A 26859-nucleotide genomic window follows, 5' to 3' on the forward strand; every position below is an offset into this window, starting at 1 on the left:
TTTGTTTATCTGGCGACAGTGTGGAACTGTATCGAACGCCTTCCGGAAGTCAAGGAAAATAGCATCTACCTGGGAGCCTGTATCTAATATTTTCTGTGTCTCATGAACAAATAAAGCAAGTTGGGTCTCACACGATCGCTGTTTCCGGAATCCATGTTGATTCCTACAGAGTAGATTCTGGGTTTCCAAAAACGACATGAAGTTGTGGATATTAGTGTTGCATCCAGCCAATAGTTGGTCGCCCTGTTGTTCACAGGCTTCCATCAATCTCCCAGGGTGTATACGACCCGGGACAACTGGGAGATCCGGGAAAAACCCAGGAATTTTTTCATCTGGGAGAAAACCGGGAAAAACCTGGGAATTTTTCATTGTTTTAGTTTTCAGTTAAATTTTTGTGATTTTGACTGGTAAGAACCAATACTCTAACAAAGAATATTAGTGTATCCCACTTCTGCAGAATAATACTGCAGCAACAAAACACGAACAAAAGACAAAAACGAAAATAAAACTAAGTCGCATAGGAAATGCGCCATATACAACAACAAAAGAAAGTGCTCATACAAGCATCTGCCAACAGCAAAGTGTGTCAAAGTCTTTAGGAAAACTATGCAATGCTTCTAAACAACAAATTGCCTCCAGTGAGCGTGACGTGACAGCTGTTTACATTAAATTCGTTTTAATGCAAGATCTTTTAATGTTTCACACATACGAACATGCGGGCTTCCTGCGTCATCATAGCTGCGCAAGTGCAGTGACGCCTGTTATCTAGTGCTCTCTGGCAACTGCTGAAACAAACCTATTTCTAATAGGTCATGGAAAAATATTGCGAGTATTGTTTGCAAAGCGTTACTTTCAAAGTAAATTTCGTTTTATGCAAGATAAACTATGTGCGAGAATATACGACAAATTTCTTAATCACAGAGCATTTGACTCTCATTTAAAAATCAGCTCTTTGGGGATAATCATCTGAAGAATTTCGAGCCCAGAAGATCAGACATTTACGTCGTTATTAAAAATTTTACTGGCACATTTATGTGATGTATGACGCGCAAAAGAGATCAACATTATATGTGGAAGCTTAGCTTATCTTGCAGCTTATTAATCTTAGAGACCAATATTTTATGTGAAAGCTTTGCTTTTCATGTAGTAACAATATGTATATTAATTTAAGCCATTAACTTTTCTTATTTGTGTGTTCACGCTGCTTAAGAGTGATCTTGCTATTGGCTGACTACATCACGTGTCAAATGCTGTCATCAGCTGGCGAGGTCACGCGACATGAGCTGTGACTGGCTTACAAAAGTGCGTTGTAATCTCGATTTTAATGCTTTGGAAAGTAACTTGAGGTGTTTGGCGGAATTCGAATTTATACCTTCGTAACACGAAAATATGCAGCATACATGTTGCTGCACATCAAAGATCTTTCCAAATATTAGGGACACCTTTTCCTTAAGCCATTCCACTGTACCCACCCCTCACAGACAAAGGTAAAAGCACCATGATCCAGCTAGACTCTTCTGAATTTGGGTCCTGGACCAGTGTTCCCCCCCCCCCCCCCCCCCCTCCCCTCCCCAGTCTTCTCAAAGAGAGCCATCTGCACGAGCTGCTCATTCTGCGAGGTGATCTTGACCAGTGGATAGGCTTGCTGGATAACCGCCATCCTAAAAACCAGGGCTGCAGTACTATAAGTTTGTTTCCCTATTTCTTGCCTCGGCTTTTTCTGGATAGGCTTATTCTGAGAAATGGGAATCTTAGTTTCCCCCTTCTTCTTTTACTGCCTGCCCTCGATGTAGAAGGTGTTTGTACACCCCATTCGCCCTTGGATAGTCTTTTCTTGGAGAGTCTTGGGCTCAAGCCCTTTAGTTCCTTCTACTTTTGTTTAGGAAGCCACTCTTTTTCTTTCTTTAGCTTTTGTTCTCTAAGAATTAAATAGATTATGTTCGGTAACACTCAGCAGAATGTATGCAGATGTTTGTAAAATCATTAGAAACTAACATTGTATAGTGGGGGTGAAAAATCAGGAAGTCTGATATCCACAAAAAACAACGATAACAAAAAGAATATAGGACAGAAACAAACATAGAATCAGGATATTCAGTTATAAAAATAATGCACCAGAATATACAATACATAAAAAAAAAGGTAACCCAATTAGAAATAATGCTAAACGAAGAAACTCGTGACATTCTAGCTCTGACGGAATATGGTTTAAAGGAGCATGAAATTCTAAATCTTACTGTTGCAAATTACAATGTAACAGCTAGTTCATGCAGGAGGAATAGTAAGGGTGGTGGAGCTTCCATACTAACCCATAACATATCACCACAAATGAAAACACAAAAATATGGGAGAAAAGAAGCTTAAATGAACAAAACTTAACAGCCCTTAGGATAAAACTTGAAAAATAAGGATGGGAAATACTGGAAAAAGACTCTCCATCACTGGATCATAAAGTGACTCATTTTATTGACACACTTTCCTATCATCTCAATATTACATGCCCAGTAATAAAAACTAAAGCCAAAACCACAAATATAAACAAAAAATGGATAACAAAAGGCATTTTGGTCTCTAGGAACATGATAAAAATGATGCACATAGCATTGATGAAAACTTGAAAGAGAACTACAGAAAATATAAAAGAATGTATGCTAAAGTCCTGGAAGCAGCCAACCGACTAGAAGCAAAAAAGTACATAAATAGTGCTGATAATAAAAGCAAGGCTTGCTGGTCTATTATAAATACAAATCGCAAACCCTCCAACTCACAGGAATACAGCAAAATACAGTTCACGGTCAGCAAAAAACTGTAACTGAACAGAATAAAATCATAAATCTCTTCAATGACTATTTTGCCACAGTGGGCCAAAAACTGAAAGAAAAAACAAATAATAAAAAATACAATAAAACCTGGAAAACATTTATTAATCCCCAGGGAAAAACAATGACACTTTCCCCAGTGACAGAAGAAGAAACACCAAATATAATGAAAAACCTAAGACAAAGTCATGTGGAACTGATGGAATATCAAGTATAGAAATTAAACACTGTATGCAGGAACTCAAGAAACCTCTTACACAACTAATCAGTTCATCATTCCTGGAAGGAACTTTTCTAAAGTGCTTAAAGATAGCACTGATAAAACTAATACTTAAAAAGAGGAATGAATACAATCCAGAAAATTACAGGCCTACAGCTCTGTTACTAGTCATATCAAAAATATTTGAACGAGCTTATGCACAGAGACTCATTGCTTTTCTGATGAAATATGAAATAATCAACAAGAATCAGTTTGGCTTCCAGAAAGATAAATGCACCATAGATGCAGTAATAGATCTCAGAAAATGTCGTACTTGGACTCTAAAAATAAATGTGTAGGAATATTTATTGATCTAACAAAGACATTCAACTGTGTAGACCACAAAACTTTAGTAGAATATTAGGAGTATATGACACAAGAGGAAATGCAGGAGACTGGATTCTCTCATACCTGACAAACAGGAGCCAATATACTGAAATTACAAAAACTACTGATGAAAAAATAAGATCTAAAGCAACAATTTTACACTTCTCTGTGCCACAAGGCTCCATTCTTGCCCCAATACTCTTCATTCTATACACAAATCACATCCCAAATATGATTAGAATGATAGTATAGTTACCCATGCAGATGATACAACTCTTCTGTTCACGGATAAAGACACAGAAAAACTAGAAACAAAAGCCAATGTAGAAGTAAATAATGCCATCCAAAGATTTACTGAATTAAAACTGCACAACAATATTACTAAAACACTTTGTGTAAACTTCAGACTTCGAAACTTTCACAGTGAAGATATCAATGCATGCATAGATGAGTGCATAGCAGAGAACACCAAATGTACAAAATTCCTTTGGACAATTATCAATGAAAATGTAAACTGGGATAAGCATGTAGAATATATAAGGGGGAAACTCGACGCAGACCTATATGTGTTGCACAAACTTAGCTACCTAAAGGATACAGGCATTATGAAAACAATATACTATGCATTAATTCATACGACATTAAGTTATGGCATAATTTTGTGGGGAGGTACCCCGAAAACAAACATCAATAAAGTATTTAAATTACATAAAAGAGCCATAAGAATGATAGCCAGCCTTAAATGGAAAGATACATGTAAACCAGCACTTAAAGCCCTCAAAATACTAACATTACCCAGCATATACCTATACGAACTCCTCTGTTGGACAAAATTCAAATATTCTGCCGATACTAGAGATAAGAACACACAACACAACCATGACACAAGAAAACGGAACCTCTTCCATGAGCCTACACACAACACAACAAAATAAAAATAAAAATAAAAATAATAAAAAATTCATCATACGCTGGAGCAAAAGCCCTTGAAAAACTCCCTTCATTCTTGAGAGAAATAGACAATAAAAATATTTTCAAAAAATGTCTCAAACATGTTCTAATAGAAAACTGTTATTACAGTGTTAATGAATTTATGTGCACTACAGTTCAAAACAATTTCAATACCATTATTGTATCAAAAGAAAAATTGTACAAAATCTAATTTAATATGAAATATCCCTAGAATAAATTTGTAATAAATTCTATTTTTGTTAAACAGTAGACAGTAAAAACTATGTACCTGTCGATGCATGAAATGAAAATATATCTTGACCCATACAGTGTACTTTGTCAAAGGATAAATAAATAAATAAATAAATAAATAAAGTTTCCTCCTCTGAGCCCCAGACAAGTCTTTGCTCTTAATCTGGTCCAACTTCTTAGCAATCATGCCCACTTCTTGAACAGGTCTGTCCCCCTGTTCAGATGAGGGAATGTTTTCCATCGGTTCCAGCCCCGATGTTTGGGTGTCTGTGGTCTCAACTTGCCCCTCAGTATTGCTGTTTTTTTTTTACGTGTCCATTTTGGTTCCACGAGAGTTGGGGATGTTATCGATCCACACCACAGAAACCCCACATGGTGCAAGGCTAACTACTCAGGGAGGTCGCCCGGTATCCTTTAGGCTCCGTTCATGACATATCTTCTCGTGTGCTATGCACCCCTCGGCACGGATCGCATCTTGCCTTGGGTTGGGTATTGAGGAGTTGGGAAAGGACAAGGAATGGATGTGGGATGGCAGGTCGTTGTGGGACACACTTTGTCTGGTCCATCAGCCAAGACCTTACTGACTGTAGGTTCCCACAGCCAGTATAGCCCTCAGCTTCATACGAACACACAAACCTCCCCACCCGCACGGACAGTGCTGCTTCAAGGTGGTGTCCCCCGAAGAGGTTTTATTCCTTACATCAGTACACAAAGTTGTACAATAAAGATGTTTACTTGTGCATTTTTGTGGATACAAATAAATATTAGAATGAGATAATTGGAAAAAATACACTGGAGTGCCAAAGAAACTGGTATAGGCATGCATATTCAAATACAGAGATATGTGAACGGGCAGAATATGGCACTGTGCTCAGCAACACCTGTATAAGACAACAAGTGTCCGACGCAGTTGTTAGATCAGTTACTAATGCTAAAATGGCAGGTTATCAAGATTTAAGTGCATTTGAACATTGTGTTATAGTCAGTCCATGAGTGATAGGACACAGCATGTCTGAGGTAGCGATGAAGTGGGGTTTCCCCCCTATGACCATTTCACACGTGTTCATGAATATCAGGAATCTGGTAAAACATCAAATGTCCGACATCGCTGCAGTTGGAAAAAGATCCTGCAAGAATGACGACAGAAGAAAATTGTTCAACGGACAGAAGTGCAACCCTTCTGCAAATTGCTGCAGATTCCATTGCTGGGCGACAAGTGTCAGCATGTAAACCATTCAACGAAACATCACCAATATAGGCTTTCGGAGCCAAAGACCCACTTGTGTACCCTTGATTACTGCACGACACAAAGCTTTACACCTCACATGGTCCTGTTCACACCGACATTGGACTGTTGATGACTGGAAAAATGTTGCCTGGTCGGACGAGTCTCGCTTCAAATTGTGTTGAGTGGATGGACGTGTAGGGGTATGGAGACAACCTTATGAATCCATGGGCCCTGCATGTCAACAGGGGACTGTTCAAGCTGGTGGAGGCTTTGTAATGGTGTGGGGCGTGTGCAGTTAAAGTGATATGGGATCCCCGATATGTCTAGATATGATTCTGATAGATGACACATACATAAGTATCCTGTCTGATCACCTTCATCCATTCATGTCCATTGTGCATTCTGTTGGACTTGTGCAATTCCAGCAGGACAGTGCGACATCCCACATGTCCAGAATTGCTACAGAGTGGCTCCAGGAACACTCTTCTGAGTTTGAACACTTTCGCTGGCAACCAATCTCCCCTGACATGAACGTTATTGAGCATATCTGGGATGCCTTGCAACGTGCTCTTCAGAAGAGTACACCTGCTTTCTCCAAGAACTCTCTGTTCTTCACTACATCTGCATGTTCCCTGCATTTTCTTGGGGGGTTCCACCAGAGAATGCAAGCAGAGGTTCGTGACAGTTTGATAAAATTTCACCGTCAGCAACACGACACAGACAGGTGACATGTACGTAAGCATTAAGCATCCTGTCTGATCACCTGCATCCATTCATGTTCATTGCGCATTTTGATGGACTTGGCGAATTCCAGCAGAACAGTGTGACACCCAAAAGTCCAGGATTGCTACAGAGTGGCTCCAGGGACACTCTTCTGAGTTTAAACACTTCGGCTGCCCACCAAACTCCCCAGACATGAACATTATTGAGCATACCTGGGATGCCTTGCAACGTGCTGTTCAGAAGAGATCTCCATCCCCTCGTACTCTTATGGATTTATGGACCACCCTTTAGGATTCATGGTGTCAGTTCCCTTCAGCACTACTTCAGACATTAATCGCGACCATGCCACGTCGTGTTGCGGCACTTAATGTGTGCTTGCTGGGGCCCTACACGATATTAGGCAGGTGTACCAGTTTCCTTGGTTCTTCAGTGTATATGTGAATGACCTTCCACTTAACATTCAACATGCAAGATTGGTTCTCTTTGCAGATGATACTATTATTGTAATAAATCTCATTAGAGAGAAGCAACAGAAGAGTTCGCAAATTATATTTTCCAAAGAATTATTAAGTGGTTCTCTGAAAATGGACTCTTCCTAAATTTTGAAAAAACACCATACATTCGTTTCCATACAACGAATAGAGCCATACCAACAATTGATGTAGCACATGAGCAGGAATCAGTAAGTAGGGTAGAATACTTCAAATTTTTGGGTGTATGTATTGATGAAAACTTGGACTGAAGAAGCATATTACTGAGCTTCTCAAAACAACTAAGTTTGATTACTTTTGCTCTTCATGTAACTGCTGATCATGGAAACAAACACATCAATCTCCTGACATATTGTGCATATTTCCATTGAGTAACGTTGTAGAGAGTAATTTTCTGGGATAACTTGCCACTTAGAAAGAAAGCACCGATTGCACAAAAGCAAGCTATAAGAATAATATGTGAAGTTCAGCCGAGGACATCATATAGGTACCTCTTCAAGGAGCTAGGCATTTAAGCTGTGCTGTCACTGTACGTATATTAGCTAATGAAATTTATTATTAATAATCTGTTACAATTTGAGAAGGGCAGTGATGTAAATCCCTCACAACACTAGAGGAACAAATAAGCTTTATTATCCACTGTTAAAGCTGTCAGTGTCTCAAAGAGGAATGCAGTATGCAGCAACAAAAATTTTGGTCATTTGCCCAATAATATAAAATGTCTGACAGGTAGTGAAGCAAGATTTAAAATTAATTTAAAATCATTTCTCCTGGACGACTTCTTCAGTTCCATTGACAAATTTCTACTTAAAAACTGTTAGCCAAGGAAAAAATGTAGTTGCATGAGTAGGACTAAAAATAATAATTGTTCATTAATGTCAACACTACTCATTTTTACGTAGCCTGCAAAGTGACTCATTTCAAATCATTTCAATGAAAGAATCGTCTACATGATCTCTGAAACATGTAACTAACGCACATAATACTTCGCTTGCCAAGTTAGTAACCACACTTGCTCAGGGTAATCTTCCTGTACCCTTCAGTACTTTATCATGCAGATTGAGCTTTAGTGTATGTGTCTGCAGTTTATTTGGTACCACCTTGCAATGATTTAGCACTGACAGTTGCTATGCCCAGTGGAACTGAGTTCAATTCCATACCGTGAATGGTCAACTTTTGTGTGATGCTTATACAGAAAATCAAGTTCTAGGATTACACAATACCTCTGCTGACATGCAGCAGTATTTCCATATGCTGCTGAAATCTTCTTGTGCCAGTGCTAAAACTGTGCAGTGTTGTCCACAATGATATCACATTATTGTCACCTACCCCATATAACCTGTAACTTGGAGAGATCAGTCTCTTTCAACGTAAGAGGCAAAGACTGATGGGTAACACATAACTCCTGCATCCACTAAAAACTTACATTCTATTCCACTTACTATGCCCAACAAGAAGCATTCAGTCACTGCATATGTTCTTAGTATATTTTGTTTTACTGGGAAAGTTGTCCGATGGTTGAGGTGTTCCCCTTGTCATTTCACTAATGCTTGTCCAGGTGTCATCTTATTGTATTCCTGTCCACCTGCTTAGCTAAGTGGTAGTGTGTTTGCCTACCATGCAGCGGGCATGGGTTCGATTCCCGCCAGTTTGGAGATTTTCTCTGTTTGTTGACTGGGTGTTGGGTTGTCCTCGCTATCAATTAATTTAGCGTCACCTGAAACAAGACTTGCGGCACAGTGGCTGAACTTCCCTGGATATGGCCTCCTGGTGAACAGTGCCACACCATCATTTGATTTTTGTCGTGTTTCTTACTTCAACAGTGACATTCCTGTCACCCTACTTTCCACATTTGTGACATTGAGGTCGGCTGCGTTGCTTTTTATATTGGTTTGTACACCCACATCTATAACATTTCACCTCAGAGGAAAGCACATTCCGGTCATTTTGTCCTCGGGCAGCGATGTCAATTTCAAGTTGTGTGGCAATTGTTATAGCAGCAGCTAAAGGGACTGATGACCACGCAGTTTGGTCCCTTTGGTCTCTTTTTAAACCAACCAACCAGCAGCTAAATCACTCGACTTTTCCATCCTGACCCTTTTCGTATGTAGCTTCTCTCTTATGAATTTTAGTCAATCAAAGCTAAGGAAGTTTTGTGCTGTTAAATGTAGTGAAGCCTTGCTTGGCCAGTAGCCAGCGAGGATTTATAAGCAGGTGGAAGACACAGTGTCACATCAGCAAAGTGCCGTGCTGGAACTTCCATGTCCTTCCGCCCAAACTGTACATCTTGTGACATGTTGCACCATATTACAAATATGTGATACACATTTTGACATAAGTGTTCATATCTTTAATTGACATTCCTGAACTCTTGCCTCAACTGACTCATATTGTACATGGCCACTATTGTCTTTTACAGTGACTGCCTGTCATAATAACAAGCATTAGTTTGTAGCAGCTTATTATTACTTTCTAACAACGTGGCTACTTGCCTCTTTGAAAGCTCAGTTGTTTCATGTGTCACCGCCAAATGTTTCTGGCATTTGTGTAGCCTCTCGTCAGGCAAATACACAAATTGTGATGAATAACTATTGCAAGTGTACAGCCATATTTACCGCAAGAATAACCTTTATTTCCTATTGTGACCCAATGAGATTCAGAACACTACTCTACTTCATGGCCAACCCTTCTGCAAGTGTGACATGTAACTGGCAATGCCTTCATAAATGGCAACTCATACCCAGGTAAATTACAATAGTGGCATCTACCGGGTGGTAAGTACAACTCCTGTTACAAATAATTGTGGTAAGTCGGCAGGCTCCTGTGACTTCATGAAAAGTCGCTTTAATATTTGCGTGAACTTCTTGCTTAGTGTATATCACTGTAACACACAAAATAAGAGGCTAACCAAAGGTTCGCTCATTTGCTGGACTGTTAGGTGAGGATGCAGTTGCAGTGCAGAGGTCGAGTAGACCTCTGTTGTCCAATACCTTCTAACTGGAACATCTTTGATGCCAGATGTAGTGGCCGCCTAGGTGGACACTACAATATGTGGTGGTTCGAAGTCAAGAGGACAAAAAAGCACCACCCAGGAGTGTGGATATCACTGGCTGAGATGGTAGATACCTGTGTGGCATGTGAAGGTGTTATTGAGACAATATTAAAACATCCAGTCAAAACTCCTTAATAAAAACAACCCTTGTCAGTTTTTCTCGTCTTCGCAATTCCAGCACAATCTTGTAGCCATCTCAAAGTCTCATGATTTGTTCTAATCAGATGTGACAGAAATGCCCCTTGTCCTGAGTTATTGCAGCTCAAAAATGTGAGAGTTCTACAAAAACAGCTTTTTTCAAAATAATTTCTTAGAAAAACAGCCTTTTGTCATTTAACAAGGGCTATTTTTGTGTGAAATCGGGTGAGAACGCAACCTCAATGTTCATTGTCACCTTCGTTTTACTAGTTGGATTATTTTGACACTTCAATGTCTGTGATTCTATAATGACTTCCAAAGATCTTGCTCAGTGGCCTAAAAAGCAGAAATGCCAAGAATAATAATAATAATTGCAATAAACAAAAAGAAGCTGATAGACAATGAACATATGAATTACATCGTCAAAAGTGTTCCTGCCAAGCGGCATTAATGGAGTGACCTTTTTATTGTTTCATTATTTGAAAAGTAGGTGCCATTTGGAGAGAGATTTAGTTTTCATTTCAGAGAGTACTGGTCAGAATAAACATTTTAACACAATGTATTTTCTGTATATTGTATGCACAGCCTGAAAAAGTCCACAGAATAGCTTACATCTTTCCCATGAGAGATAATTCTTCTTTGCCCAGTGATCAAGATCTCTCCTTAATTTCATGTAAGAAACAAAATCAGGTCATTAAAGTACCTGGCGATTGGGACATAGTCATTACCTCTTCTCCAAAATGTCCTACATCTTTCCACATCTACAAAGTAGACAGTCAATGATATTCAACATGAAAGAAACTGTTGCCCACTGACCACTTCTTCAAACCATCTGTATATGTGTGTTGGTGGGGAGAAAGGGGTGGGGGGGGGGGGGGGGGGGGGGGCAGGTAAATTGAAAGGTCCAAGCATGTATAAAATTGAGACATCCAAGAGTTACGTTTTTGTGTGGGGCAGCTACACATGACCTTTGCATATAGTTGCACTTCAGAAAAATATGAAGCCTCCATGTAAGTTAACCTTCAGTCAGATTTACAATAATGTACCCAAAATAAAGAAGTTGAAACTGCAAGATCTTGAGGCACTTTTTCCTTATTTGGTTAGTGATAGCCAAAACTTTTTCAAAGCGTTGATTGCCTGTGGAGGGGAAGAAGATGGGCTGGAACTTGGATATGATTGAATCTCATGACAGTAATGGAGAGGACCATTGAGCACTTATTCGATCGATTCTATGTATCTTTGATGTAATGTAATCTTTTGTTCTGTAAAAAATTAGTATGTTATGAGGTTTAAAAGCTGTAATTAATGTATCTATTGAGTCATTCCTTCATACTCCCAGCCTGATTTTCTGACAAAAACAGCCTATCTCAGAGGGGCTGAAAAAAATATAATTTACGGCAAGATGTCATACAACTATTTAGAATGTTTTTCGATCTCCTGAAAAATGTAAATTTTTGACAAGGGTCAAGTTTGTTGTGAGATCTACAAATATGTATTGTCCTCAAAATACAGAAGTTGAGATATCAGTGTTCAGTTGGCTGGTGCTGGTAGGGCAGTTGGAAGTCGCTCGCTGTGGTATGTGCTGGTCAGCGTGGGCTTGCTGCTGACAGTGGCACCAACTGAGCTCTGTAACATCAGAAGGCTGGTGACCTGTCATAATTGCACAGAGCTGTGCCCGCACTGTATGTGGCTGCTTGCAGCTTCTAGGGATAGTGACCGGGCTAGCCATGATTCTGTCACAGTCTGCACACAGGGAAGACAGCCACCAGTAACAGTCTGCCCTCAGGAGCTGGTGATGGGCAGCCACATCGTCTCAGCCGTAATGATGACAGATAAACAGCTGCGTATCCCCTTATGAGAATCAGAGACCCTCAGGGTGGAAGGTGGCATTCATATTCATGCCCTCCACATGTCCTGCACGTCATAGGCACCTAAGTTCTTCCCATTGCTATCAAACCGCATTTGGTTTGTCACAAACAGCCCAGACCTTGTTTACTCTTGTGTTTAGTTTTCATTTTGCTGTCCATCTACTCATTGCTTTCAACTGAACCCAATCTTAAAGCTCATTCAGTGCGTATGAATTGTCTATTTGTCTGGGATTCACAGATTTTGAGAGCACTTTTGACTGTTTCAATCAAATCAGTACTAACAGCTCTTAAAAATCAAGGCACCTATTCAACCCTAGATTAATGTACTGCTGAATATATACATCAGTGCCACTGCCTGAATTAGACTTCATCGGGATGGGGCAAAATTCAGACCCAAAAGAGGAGTCGCGCAAGGAGATTGCGTATCATTAAAATACTTTTGTCAGCTGTAGACATCATCACCTACCTAAACTGGCAAAAACAAGTGATATGTCTTAGAGGAACCACCTTTGTTTTGCTCATGAAATTGGTCTGTTTGGCTCTAGCATTTGAAACACAAAAACAGTGAGCAATCCTTTCTGGTTTCAGACAGTAATAACGACCTAATGGAAGTTGAGTATATGACAAGAGAACCATGCAGGACTGACATGGTGCATCTAGTTGAAAGCTGAAATGTATTGATCAGCAGAAGCATTTTTGTGTTCTGCTGAAAGCACAGAATTTACTGCTCAGTAGTTTTTCAGAATTGTTTTGGGTAGATGAAGTAATGGTTACAGGCATGTATGAATTCAAATGGATCCTACTTTGAAGCCATATACAGGTAACTGAATATTTCTTCTTCCTCCTCCTCCTTATTTTTTAATCAATAAGTCGACTTTACCATTCTTTCAAATGGGCCCTACTTCGAAGCCACATACAACTAATTTAATGTTTCTTCCTCATCTCCTTCCTCCTGCTCCTTTTTTAATCATAATTAGACTTTACCATCTCTTGTGGCTTCAAGGATGCAGGTGTTTGATCAGTTTTTATTTATTATTATATTACCAGCTATTACCCCTGGCTGCACATGAATGTCAGTAGATTTCTTACAATGAGTAATGGTGAATAATTAACCTATTGTACAATGTCACCTGCCCTCAAATCTCTGCCATCTCGAGTGAGTGAGTGATTTATATTTTTGAAACTGAGATTGATGTATATTTTTGAACCGTGGGCCGTTTGTGTTACTCAAGCCATCCCTGGACCTGTCCTTTGTGTTTGTAACCGCTGCGCCTTCTTTAAGGCTGGCACGCAATCACCAAGGATACCATGTTTTTGCATCGCACTTCTGTGCAGACTATAAGTGGGGATATCATAAGTGCAGATATCATGCGGTGAGCACTGGGACGAGGCAGCGATTTCTCCGACCTCGTCATTTCTACTGTGCCATGCCTGACATGGTAGAAATTCGCATCTCAATTGAGTGACTGATTTACTTTACTCCTGCCATGTGCCGACCTGTCCTTTATGTGTTTGTATTTTTGTGTGTTACTTGGAACCTTCGAACAGTGTAATACTCTTCAAATCAATAAGTATCTTGCACTACACATTTCCTCTTCATGTGTCAAGGTATCTCAATACCAGATTTCATCGAAATCAGTTCAGCAGGTTAGTTGTGAAAACATAACAGACGCAGAGCTACTAGTGCTTTTATAATTTTAGTACGAATAAAACTTTCAAGTATGGTATTTTTTTCTGTGAGATGATTTCGATGAAATAAAACTTATACAATGCTCCAAGCTATGCCCAAGTTATCTGCAAAAACCCCATGAAAGAGGTTAGTGTGTTCAAACAGGCAGATATGACAGTTTTGGATAAAACTTTAGATAATTATATGTTTTTTCTGTGATTCAATTTTGATGAAATAAAGCATATACAGTATCCCAAGTTGTTGCAATTTGCTTATGAAAACCCCATGAAAATTTGTCTAGTAGATTTGGAGGAGCACATTCAAACTGACAAAATTTATAGTTTTACATGTTAATTATTAGTATAGATTACTGTTGCTGCTACTTCCAAACCGGTTCAGCAGTTGCATCATGAAAATGCAACTGAGTTACTTTCACATGTGTAATGTTAGTATAGATTAAAATGTTGAAGACTGCGTAAGTATTGTTGTATTCATTACGTTGAATTGTATTACGTAGAAAATATCAACCAATGAAAGAATTTCTACAAATATGATAAAGTTCAAAAGTAAATAGCTTTTTGTAGAGTAAATATTTTTCCTATTTCATGTTATATTCTACAAATCAATTAATATCTTGTCGTACACACTTTTCTAAAGTGGCCTGCTTTCTTCTTCAGTCTTCAAGCTATCTGCAAACTAAATTTCATCAGAATCGGTTCAGTGGTTTGGTTGTGGAAAGGTAGCAGACAAACATATTTTCGGATTTATAATTTTAGTATGGCCAGTATTAGGGACTTTATTTATTAGGATGATTTGTCATTGACAGGGTGTGTATACTGGCAACACATGCTGTCGTTTTGCATAGCATGCTGTACAACAAGACAGTCCTAATCTCAGTGGGTGTTTCATCACACTTGCCATCTGGAATGTTAATTTTTTTGGTCTCCTCATTTCCTCTCTGTACCTATTCTTTCTCTTGAATCCCATTTAGTTTTATACATTTTTATTGTCTGACCTGTCTGTTCTCCCCTGCCCCCATATTGCTTGCCCTGCCCCCATATTGCTTGCCTACCACATATAGTGCACTTAGCTTTCTGCTCTTATTAACTCTTGCATGATGTTTTGTTAGTAATCTCTGTCCTGCTTATTACCTTTAAGTTAGGTTTTCAAATCTTGTCTGTTGTAGTCCCCAACAATCAGTCTTTCCTTCTCATCTCATCCAGTAAGTCTCCCAGGGTTCTGGGTGACTTTTCTGTTATCCTCTCCATTTCCTAAACCTCGCCAGTCCTTCTCCTTCATCCTTCTTCCTTCACTTTCAAACCCTCTGCTAGAAGAAAGAACCACTGGCTCCTAAAGCTTGCTAATTTCCATAAAATAGTCTGTTTTCTCCTTCTCTGCTTGGCTGTAGATTTTTTTTTATCAGTCCAATTATACACTGAAGAGCCAAAGAAACTGTACGCTTGCCTAATATTGTGTAGGAACCTCGTGAGCACGCAGAAGGGCTGCAACACGACTTGGCGTGGACTTGACTAATGTCTGAAGTAGTGCCGGAGGGAATTGATACCATGAATCCTGCAGGGCGGTCCATAAATCCGTAAGCATATAAGGGAGTGGAGATCTCTTGTGAACAGCATGTTGCAAGGCATCTCAAATATGCTCAATAATGTTCATATCTGGGGAGTTTGGTGCCCAGCGGAAGTGTTAAAACTCCAGAGAGTGTTTCTGGAGACACTCTGTGCAATTCTGAATGTGTGGAGTGTCACATTGTCCTGCTGGAATTGTCCCCAATTCCCCCAGAATGTACAATGGGCATGGTAGATGCAGGTGATCAGATGTGTGTGTCACCTGTCAGAGTGATGAATCAGGGGTCTCATATCACTCCAACTGCACACGCCCCACCAGCTTGAACAGTCCCCTTTTGACATGCAGGGTCCATGGATTCATGAGGTTGTCTCCATATCTGTACATATCCATCAGCTCGATACAATTTGAAACAAGACTTGTCCAACTAGGCAACATGTTTTCAATCATCAAAAGTCCAATGTCGGTGTTGATGGGCCCAGGTGAGGTGTAACGCTTTGTGTCATGCAGTTATTAAGGGTATATGAGTGGGCTTTGGCTCTGAAACCCCATATTGATGATGTTTTGTTGAGTGTTTCAGATGCTGACAGTTGTTGGTGGCCCAGCATTTAAATCTGTAGCAATTTATAGAAGGGTTGCACTTCTGTCACACTGAACGATTCTCTTCAGTTGTTGTTGGTCCGGTTCTTGCAGAATCTTTTCTGGTCACAGCAGTGTCGTTGAGACTTTATTTTTTTACCAGATTCCTGATATTTATGGTACACTTGTGAAATGGTCATATGGGAAAGTACCCACTTAAACACTATCCAGAGATGCTGTGTCCCTTCGCTTGTGTGCAGACTATAACACCATGTTCAAACTCGCTTAAATCTTGGTAACCTGCCATTGTAGCAGCAGTAACCAATCTAACAACTGTGCCAGACACATTATGTCTTATATAGGCATTGCTGACCGCAGTGCCATATTCTGCATGCTCACCTATATCTGTATTTGAACACGCATGTCTGTACCAGTTTCTTTGGTGCTTCAGTGTATATTATATTTTCAAAAATTGATAATTTTCATTGATATGTGTATTATTTTAGGTATTCTTGTAATGGATGTACTCAGTGCCTGTCTCCACCATTCCTTACTGCAACGTACAATCTTTTCTTCCAAGCTCCAAATGTATGACAACTTTTCTCATTCTCTGTTTTCTGGTTATTTGTAGGTCTTATCTCAGAAATGTCATTTCTACTGTCTGGATTCCTCTTTTGCCCTCTACTTTTAGCACTTATTGCTCACAGTCATTCAAACATGTTGTTAAGTACTCAAATTTGTGATGTTTGTCTCATTAATTTGGCATCAAATGTCACACGTGACATTCCCTGGCAGGATACAAGAACACATCTGTAGTAATTACTCACCCAGGACAATGAGTTGATTGATTTTGATGAAACTTACGGCAGCATATGGACACTGTTACATGCTACAGTTCTGTAGCATTTTGAGCAGTCCATTTGTTTTGTGTTATAGTATGAGAGGACTCCTCCATTGAGAATAGTATGGAAAGTGGATCAATTGATTTTCATCTTGTTTCTTGTTCTTGAATATGTGTCAGTTGAGTAAATAACATCATTGTATGGTTTGTGTAAGGTATATATTTTTTTTTTTTTTTTTTTTCAAACAGTGGAAAATCCAGGATGAAATGTAACAATATTCTTTACTGTAACTAAATCAGTGAGATTAATAAGGGAGAAATTCCACATTTTGATTAAAATAAACTGAGATAGTTAATTTTCCAATGTGTTTTGTTGGCCCATAGTAGTGAAGAGTGGGGGGGGGGGATGTGTTCTTGGAATATCTTCCTTTTTTGTCTCAGTAGCCACAAAATGATCCAATGTCCCAACAGTGTTCTGTGCTTTGTATTATTGTTTGCACTGTAGTGTTCATATTTATCTATGTTTTTAGAGTAGAGGTTTTTGTTTTGAAATGATAAATTAGTGTCTGTTATATTGTGCAGAATCAGTTAACGCTGTTACCATGTATAATGTCAGAATCATAATGTGAAAGCATTGTTAAGAAAATAAAGGAAATGGAAATATGACAGAATGAAATGAGCAGTGCAAAAAAGAGAAAAGTTCGTCGTAATAACTGGCAGCTTAATGGAACAAAAGTGGTCGGAACCTGATTGTGGCTGTATGAACATGTGTACTGTGAAGTTCACAGATGATCAAAATGATCGGACATATACACACTTTATAGTGGAAGGTCAGAGAATGAGCAAGGTACATGTATAACTGTTTTAATAATAATCAGTCTTCAAGCCCCGAACCCATGCAGCTCATTAGTAGCTGGACACACTTTGCCACTAAGGGATCAGATCACGCATCGCAAGCCACTTTTAGGCCTATGTACCACTTGAAGTAAAGAAGTTCTATGTCTTAAAAACCTGTTAAACCTGTAAGCCGAAGGAATTCAGCCAGTCAATACGCATAATAAGTGAATTTTGAAAGAGAGAATAATAACTTGATGCTCACATTGAATCATATTCAGAGAAAACTGCTCCGTATATTTCCATCCCCATTCTGTATTTGGAAGCTGATAGACCCTCTTACAGATGAATAATATGCCTCTTGGAAGAATGTCTGAAACTGGAAAGTGAAATTAAATATGAATACTTTTCAAACTGTCTCAAGACAAGTACAAATATAGACCTGGAAGACAACATGTAGGTATGTACTCAATCTAAGAGATTTGAAAACAAAAATTAGTCTTTTGCACTAAATGACAATGCAAAAAGTGGTGCAGTAACAGATTTAATGTTAGAAACAAAAAGGGCTTGTAAATTATACAAGAAACTAATATCAGAAATGTGCAGAATTAAAACAGATGTAGCAGGACTTGCATTCATTTTTATGCAGCTTGCAACTTCCTTGCGTACCTATGCAGAAAATGTTCATCCATGAAAGTTTTAGTACTTCCCATTTAATGTGTGTAGTCTAGGACACCAGAAAGCATCATTTTTATACATACTGTGAAGAAATAGTAAAAAGAAGAAGAAGCCAGATGAGATGTGCATCTTTCTACATAATTATTTTGTCAACAGTCTCCTGAAATCAAAGAGCTACATTTACTTAGTTACAGCTACCCAGACAAAACCAGAATCACATGCTAATTAGGATTTTAACACACACACACACACACACACACACACACACACACACACACACACAGGGGGACCTAAGGACATAAAAAATAAAACTTATGTTCCTTGTAAACTTCGTGCTAATTAATGTGAACACACACTATTGCGATTCTGTATTCATAATTTTTTTTGTTTAACAGGTTCATTCAGTTGTGTTCAAAAAGGAAAATGTTCCAACATCTTTCCCACTGTTACCTGTATAGAATTTGTACACTGTTACAATAAAACCATGTCATCAGTTTTTTTTTTTTTTTTTTTTTTTTTTTTTTTTTTTTAGTTAGTAATTTTACATTTTTGTGTTTGACTGTTCACTTAAAAGATAAGCAGCTTTCTTTCATATTTGCCAAAAATTACACTGTTTACCCCCAAAATCTCACTGAATCAATTGTGATTTTGTAAGTGTGATCTTTTCTTGCTAGAACATGAAAGGAAATAATTAATCCGTACTTTGACACTACTATTATGACATATATATTCACGTGTTTCTGCTTTAATGAGCAAGTGCACTGTAATTTCAACCTTTACCCTCATTTCCCTGTACAGCATATACCATCCACACGAGGTCTGTTCAAAATATACTGGAACTTTGCCCACAAAATTTTTCTGCACTTACCTTTTACTTATTGTGCACGGTGTCCTTCGAAATACTCTCCTCTGCAAATGATAGACTGCCCCCAACACCATTTCCACTTCTGGAAGCATCAAGCACCGTCTGCAAGAGGATGAGGGAGCACTGTGATTTCGGTTTTTTATTTATTTATTTATTTTACGATCGCCACACACCAAAAGGGATGAATGTGCAGATGCATTATCGTGATGCAAGCACCATGAATTGTCTCACCACATGTCAGGCCGCTTCCTTCTCACAGTTTCTTACAGGCATCACAACATGTTCCGGTAGTATAATTGATTAACGATTTGTCCCCGTAGCACGAATTCATGATCAGCTAATCCTTCAAAATTAAAGAAAACTATCAGCATGGCTTTGACATTTGACCTGACATAATGTGCTCTTTTTGATTTTGGGATGAGCTTTTTATGGTTTTGAAGAATTTTTGCCGACTCGTGATGATCGAACCTTGATCTCAACATCATAATTGTAGATCCATCTCATCACCAGTTATGATTCTCTTAAGTGAGATCTCGTTTTCATTTGTGTGATCCAAAAGCTCTTCACAGAAGTCTTTCTGCTCTTGACTTGTGAGCCATGGGATGAATTTGTCAGAACACAATGCATTCCAAAATACTGTGTCAGGATTGCATGGCATGATCCAACTGAAATGTTGCAATCTCTCAGACAGTCAGTCTTTGATTGGCACGCACAGTTTTGTTTATGTTCCTGACATGAGTGTTCTCGGTAGATAGCAAAGGACGTCCTTCCTTGGTAGACATCAAAGGGCGTCCTGAACGAGTGTCATCTTTAACTTCACCTGGCCATTTTAAACCATGTGAACCATTTGTACCACCAAGTATGGCTTAAGAACTCATCACTGTAGGCTTCCTGCATCATTTGGTGTGTCTCTGTAAAGGCTTACACAAAATTTAATGCAGGTGCATTGCTCTTCTAACTCTGCCATCTTGAAATTCGCAAACTGTGCGACACAACATTCTACTCAATGCAGCAGTGAACAATAACTAAGTCATTCAAAAATCAAACTCCGGCAGTTACACATTAAACACAGGTGTGTGCAGGAATGCCAACAGCATTTCACTCAACACACCATTGGTGTGAAATTATGAATTTTCTGGAATTTTTTGAACAGATCTCTTACATACAGATTTCTTTTGCTAACATGCTTGTAGACTCACACTAGCTGGTTTGTGACTTGTGTTGGCATCAACAGCACAGATGTGCTGTATAGAAACTGATTTTGATTTTAGTATTATTTTACGGTACATTTTCTTTAATTTTTTTTTATGCAGCATAATATATAAAAGAAGTACCAGACGTAAATCAAATTTTTGTTGATCCGTAAGAAGATCCACATGATATCATCTTCAACATCCTTTATACTGCCATTTGTGTAGATGACTGTGATTGCTATTGTTTGTTAAGGTTTAGATTGAAGAGAAAATTGTGTTTCGTGATTTGTGCTGTAATCTGTTATTTTTCTACTTCTTTATGTAAGAAGTACATAGTTCGTTGAATTTTGTATGAGCAGGAAATATTGTTTGCTGAAAGTACTGATCAAAATATGTGTATAGCAGTTGTATGTTTTCTGTGAACATCTTTGCATGTAGAATCAGAAACTTTTTCACAGTCGTGTGACTTTTTCAGTATCCTACTTACCATTGTACAATGAGTGCTCTCTGCCCTACAGTGGCTATTTCTAAAAGTATTTCTCATGACTTAACATAAGACAGACTCACTAGCAAGTTATGTGAATAAATAATTTTTGCTATTTTTGTCAGCTGTACATACATTTTTTTTTTTTTTTTTTTTTGTAAACAGCGGAGAATTATATTTTCCTTAGATGAAGTGAATTATTTGTGTGCATCAGTGAAAATTCTGAAGCTTATACTTATTATTCTTGTTTTCCTTTATTTTTACAGAGAGGACTGAAAGCATCAAGGCTAAACAGAGAATAGTGGCTGTAGAAAATGAAATGGCAATATTACAGGAGGAGCTGGATAGGGTAAATGAAGAGAATAAAAAGAAAAATGATCAAATGAAACAGTTACATGATCAATTCAGTCAGGAAAAATTGGCATATGAAGAGCAGTTCAAACGAAGGCAAATTTCTTGGGAAGAGAGAATATGTGAACTTCAGGATCAGTTTAAAAAAGAGAAGTCTGTGTTTGAACAAACACTTGAACAAGAAAAGAAAACTATGGAAGATACTTTGAAACATGAAATTATTTCTTGGAAAAATAAGTTAAATGAATTGAAAGAACAGTTCCTAACTGAAAAGCAGGAGATGGAACTTAATGCAAAGCAACAGGTCTTAACATTATCTGAACAGTTTGAAAACGAAAAATTGTCTTTGGAAGAGAAACATAAGCAACTTATAAGGGAAATGGAGGAACAGAAAATTAAGGAAATGAAGACAGTTGAGGAAGGGTACATCCAAAAATTGCAGAATCAGGAAGAAACCTTTGCTGAAGAGAAACAGGCATATACAGAAAATTTCAAACAGCAGTTACTAACTTGTGAGAAACATTACAAGCAAGAATTAAAACTTCGCGAAGAAAAATTTGCGCAGAAACTTAAAAAGTGTGAAGAGAAATTTTGTGAAGAATTTCACATTGTTGAAGATAAATTTCTGAGAGAGAGACATGCTCTTGAGGAGCAACTAAAACGACTACAAGAAAAGGCCGCAGAGGAGAAACAGTGCCTAGAACAGAAATATAATGCAGAGATTGCAGAATTGGAAAAAAAATTTGAACAAGAGAAAACTACCTTGATGGATAAGTTGAGAAAGGAAAAACATATATTTGAGGAAAAGTTGCAGAGAGAGAAAAATATTTTGGAAGAGAAGTATCGGAAGGAAATTGAGAGTATTAGTGAAGCTAGGAATAATGTAAAAGATGCCAATCTTGAAATAGAAAAGTTGACTCGAGAGATACAGAACTTATTTGAAGAAAAGGAACAGTTTGCAACCCATGTACATAATCTTAAAGAAACATTAAAATATACAAATGCTGAGAAGGATGCGTATTTTCAAGTGAAGGAAAGACTGAAACATGATAATGAAAGCTTATTAGATCAACTCAAAGCAATAATGAGTGAAAAGGACAGAGTTGTTAGTGGAATAGAAAATGTGAAACAGAACAATGCTGAACTCAACCAGCTAATCCAGAGTCTGGGAGCTGAACGGGAATCATTTCTTAAAGACATTGCAAAGCTGAATATGGAAAAGAAAAAGCTACTTGAACGTTTGGATGTTTTGGAAGCAGATAATTCTGCAATAATTGAAGATAACTGTTATTTAAAATCTGAACTGCAAAAACTAAAAGAACTGCTGGAGAAGATAACAGCTGAGAAAATTTTAATATCTGAGGACAATGTGTGCTTAAAATCTGAAAAGCAAAAACTGAATGACTTGTTGGAAAAGGTAAGTGTTGAAAAGATAGTTATTTCAGAAGAGAATTCTTGTTTGAAAGCAGAAAAGGAGAAGTTGGAAACGACTCTAGAGTCAGTAAATGCAGACAGAACAGCTGTTCTTGAAGCTAATACGGGTTTAAAAGCAGAAAAGGAAAAAGTAAATCATGAGTTGCTTCAAGTAAGAGCAGAATGTGAATCTCTACATTCAGAAATGGCTAATGCAATGGATATGCTTAATAATGCTGTACATAATCATTTATTAGATAAGTTAAAAGTGGAAAGATTGGTACCAGATAGCAAAGAAAATGAACAAGGGAGTGCTGATACATTAGTGCAAGTAAATGAACCCAAAACATGTGCAACACTTTCAGATATAATCACAAGTCTCTGTGAGAGCCTCGAAAGAATTTCAGTCACAAGAAACAGTGCCTCTTCAGCAAACGTTAGTGATTACAGTGGCAGCAAAGAGGTGACTGAATCAGATTCCCAAGAAAATAAGAGCAGTATCTCAGGCCACATTCAGAATTCTGATGCTTCAAGTGAAAATGGAACATCAGTTGAAGGTGACAGGTACAGAGATGAGATACAGAAGCTACACTCAGAGTTAGAACATTTAAATTCAGTTATTTCTAATATGGAAGCACATGGTGAGGAACTGCAAACTGAAAATGATAGTCTGAAGGAGGGAATTAGACTACTAATTTCAAATGTTCACTCTGATTTTCCACCGCAATATAATTTATCCGAAACTGTTTCAGAAGTCCGGTACTTTAACAATGAAACATTAGACAAGCTAGGAGATATTTTAGGAAAGGAACAAGCAGAGAAATTTATAGAAATATTTTGTACAGTGAAACAACAAGCTCAAGAAATCAATAATCTCAAATATGAAATTGCTTCTATTACTGAAATGAGTCAGCAGGAAAAAACAGATTCAGGAGAAAAGTTATTAATAGACTTAAAAAGTTGCCAAGATGATATCAGAAATAAGGTTGAATTGATTAGCCATATAGAGGAAGAGCTGAGCCAGTTTCTGGGCACACAGATTTCTTTTCAGTATAACAGTGAAAGTTTAGCCAATTTACGGAAGGAACTTTCAGAAAAGAAAAATGTTTTGGAACAAAATTCTGAAGAGGTACTGGAGCTGCAAAATTTGAAAGCAACTTTGGATTCTAAGTCAAAGGAATATGAAAAGCTGCGTAGTGAACTATTATTTATTCAGGATGTCTCTAAAGACAAAGAAAGAGAACTGAATCTTCTGAAGGAACGACTGGAAAACATTGAAGAAAAACACAAATCTGAAATCTGTGCTTTGCAAGAAAGACATTTTGAATGTGGGGATGTTCTGAGTGCAATGAAAGAAGAAGGATTTTTGTCAGATGGCATGGAAGAAAACTCATTGCATAGTAAAGAGGCAGTAATGGCCATTGTAAGGAAGCTACATAACCAGCTTGGTGAGAGAACTTCAGTTATTGAGAAGTTGGTGCAGCAGTGTGAAACATCAAAGAATGAATTATCTAAACTGCATGATGATTTGAAATTAATAAGACAGGAGCGTGATCAGTTCGAATCAAATGCGTCCCATTTTAAAAACTTGGTAGAAACAAACAATGAGGAACTGATCTCTTTAAAACAGTCATTTGTCGATTTAAAATCCCAGTCTGAAAGCTGCATATCTGGTTTACAGAATAACTTGAGGGATGTGCAGACTGAGTGTTCCATGTACAAGAAATTAATAGAGGAGCAGTGTAATGATACTGATAGCACCAAAGCTCAGCTCATGCAAGTAATAAGTCAAAGTGATGAAGTAATGGTAGAATTAAAGAAAGTGCAAGATGAATTAAGAAATACTACTGAAAGGCTGATGGCAAAAACCAAAGAGGCTGAAGAAGTTAAGGAAATAACAAATGCTTTAGAAAAGAAAAATTCAGCATTGATGGATGAAATGAATAAAATTCAAGATGAGTACAACAGCCTAAAAATGCAATTTGTCGCAAAACAGGAAGAAGTTCTATCATTGGAAAACCAGTTAAATACATGCCATAAAACAATTGAAGATCTTCAGAAAGATTTAAATTTGTCTACAGAAAAGTGTGACAATAAGTCCAAAGAGTGTGTTGCACTTTCTGCTGAAATTAGTGCCCTTAAAAATTCTGCAGCTTCAGAACTGAATTCAGTAAGAGAGATGCATGACATTGCCATACAGAAAATGCAGCATATGGAGAGAGCGCTAAATGAAGCAGACAATAGATTTAAATGCCAGACTGAAGAATTAAAACAAAAAACAAAATTACTGGAGGTAAGAAAAGTCTGTTTTATTTTTACTAATTTGTTATTTCTGTATGTCATGATGTACCAATGTTGAGTAAATAACTGGAACTCTGGTACAAAGAGATGGAGAGATTATTAATGCCAGAGCCTCATTTAAATTTAAAAATACATTTGCACATCTACAGGTGTAAAGCTATTTACATATAGTATTTTTGATTTGGCCAGGCAACACCAGTAATTGTTGTAATTTGTCATTTACATATAGGCTACATTCTCCTGTACGTTCAGGTAATAGTAACGTACAGGCAGCTAGATTTTTTTGACATACTTAGTATTGCCAGGAAAAAATAATTTAAAAATAGAAGCTACAATCAGAAACGTGAGATAAATTTCTACTTATTAAGTGACTCTGGTGCAGGCATACAGGGAAAATGAGAGACAGATTAAAGCTTCTAAAGCCAAGAGATGCTACCTGCTGATGAGAAAGAAAAGTGTTGGAGAAAATAAGACTATGCAGGAATTTTGTCAGTGAGTCACTAAGACATTGGATCGGGAATGTCAAGATCAGGAAACCGTCAGATTTTATTGTTAATTAACACCCTACTCTTGTATTCTTGAACCTGGCATGCTGGGTGACTTCTTCAAATTCTTGAAAGTCCCATTTTGCCAATCAGTAAACTTTTTCTGTCATATAAGAGATTCTGTGATTCTTAGAACAAACATTTTCCTCACAAGGGGAGGCCACGATGCTTAGTTCATTGGTTTACCTTAAACTTTGTACACTTTTATTAGTGTTGAAAAAAATATAAATTAAAGAAAGAAATGGGAATCGATCCAATAATTGTGGAGCTTGGACGCTAACCACCCAACCACAACCAGTTCATGCTCAGAGTGACACTGCACCGGTACATCATTGATGCAGAAAACTTCTCTTGCAATTTTCTCGAAATTACCTAAGTAGTACACCTTATTGTTTGCGCATTATGTTGTCCTAATAGACTCTTAAAAATGTACAAAGCTCGACATAAATCCGTGGTCCGAACATTGTGGCGTCCACTTGTCAGTTTTTGTCTGTGATTGCGTCTGCTGATGCTTGGAAAATAGAAATGGGTTGTGCCTTCATTAAAATATTATGAGTGATGTTCGCTGCAGTGTGTGTAAAATTTCAGGCATTCATGTCAACCACCAAGAAAATTATTGTTGTTTTCCTATACTATCTTCACATTTATCAACAGTATTTTGTGGTAATGTTTAAAATCCGGCACCACCTGAACAATCCATACCCCTTCATTGAATGTAAAGAGAATATCACACTGTAAATATTATATTGAAATAGCTCGTCTTACAACCTCACGTCAACCTATACCATTTTTGTTCAGCTGCTCTTCTAAGCCCTTTGTCTCTCTGACAGAATTATGTAATTGATAAACCCTAAAGCTTTTATTTCTTCTCCCTGAACTTCAATTCCTTTTCAGTATTTCCCTTTTGCTGCCCTTTCCAAATTTCTTTTTAGTTTCCTGTACAGCTTGCTCATTGTACAGGTTTAATTATAACAGGAATATGCTACCACACTGCCTCATTCCCTTCTCAGCTACTGTTTCCCTTTAATATCCTTCAAGTATTATAACTGCAAATATTTCAGTCCAAGTTGTAAATAACCTTTTTCTCACTTTAATTACCAGGATAACTTAAGAAATTTAAAGACTGAAAATCCAGTCAACATTGTCATAAGCTTTTTCTGTATCTACAAGTGCAGTAAAGTACCGAATGATCAGTGTATCTTCTGAGACAAGTAATAGTACCAGTATTGCGTCGTGGGTTCTCATATTTCTCCAGAACCGGAATTGATCTTACCTGAGGTCAGTTTCTACCACCTTTTTCATTCTTTTGTAAATAATTTGTGTTAGTGTTTTGCAACTCTTAACTTCTTAAATTGATGGTTTGATAGTACTCACATGTGTCAACACCAGCCTTGTTTATGATTGAGCTTATTACTTT

At 37.8% G+C, this 26859-nt stretch overlaps 1 protein-coding gene across 1 annotated transcript in view; it reads left to right on the top strand.

Moving 5' to 3' along the window:
- LOC124776229 (GRIP and coiled-coil domain-containing protein 2-like) overlaps nt 1-26859 on the top strand; it is a 282612-nt gene that overhangs the window by 77817 nt on the left and 177936 nt on the right. The window contains exon 6 of the mRNA XM_047251088.1: nt 21099-24889. Coding sequence (XP_047107044.1) covers nt 21099-24889 — 3791 coding nt within the window. The remainder of the gene's footprint in view (nt 1-21098; nt 24890-26859) is intronic.

This window comes from Schistocerca piceifrons, chromosome 2 (assembly GCF_021461385.2).
Source record: "Schistocerca piceifrons isolate TAMUIC-IGC-003096 chromosome 2, iqSchPice1.1, whole genome shotgun sequence".
Taxonomy (NCBI): Eukaryota; Metazoa; Arthropoda; class Insecta; order Orthoptera; family Acrididae; genus Schistocerca; species Schistocerca piceifrons.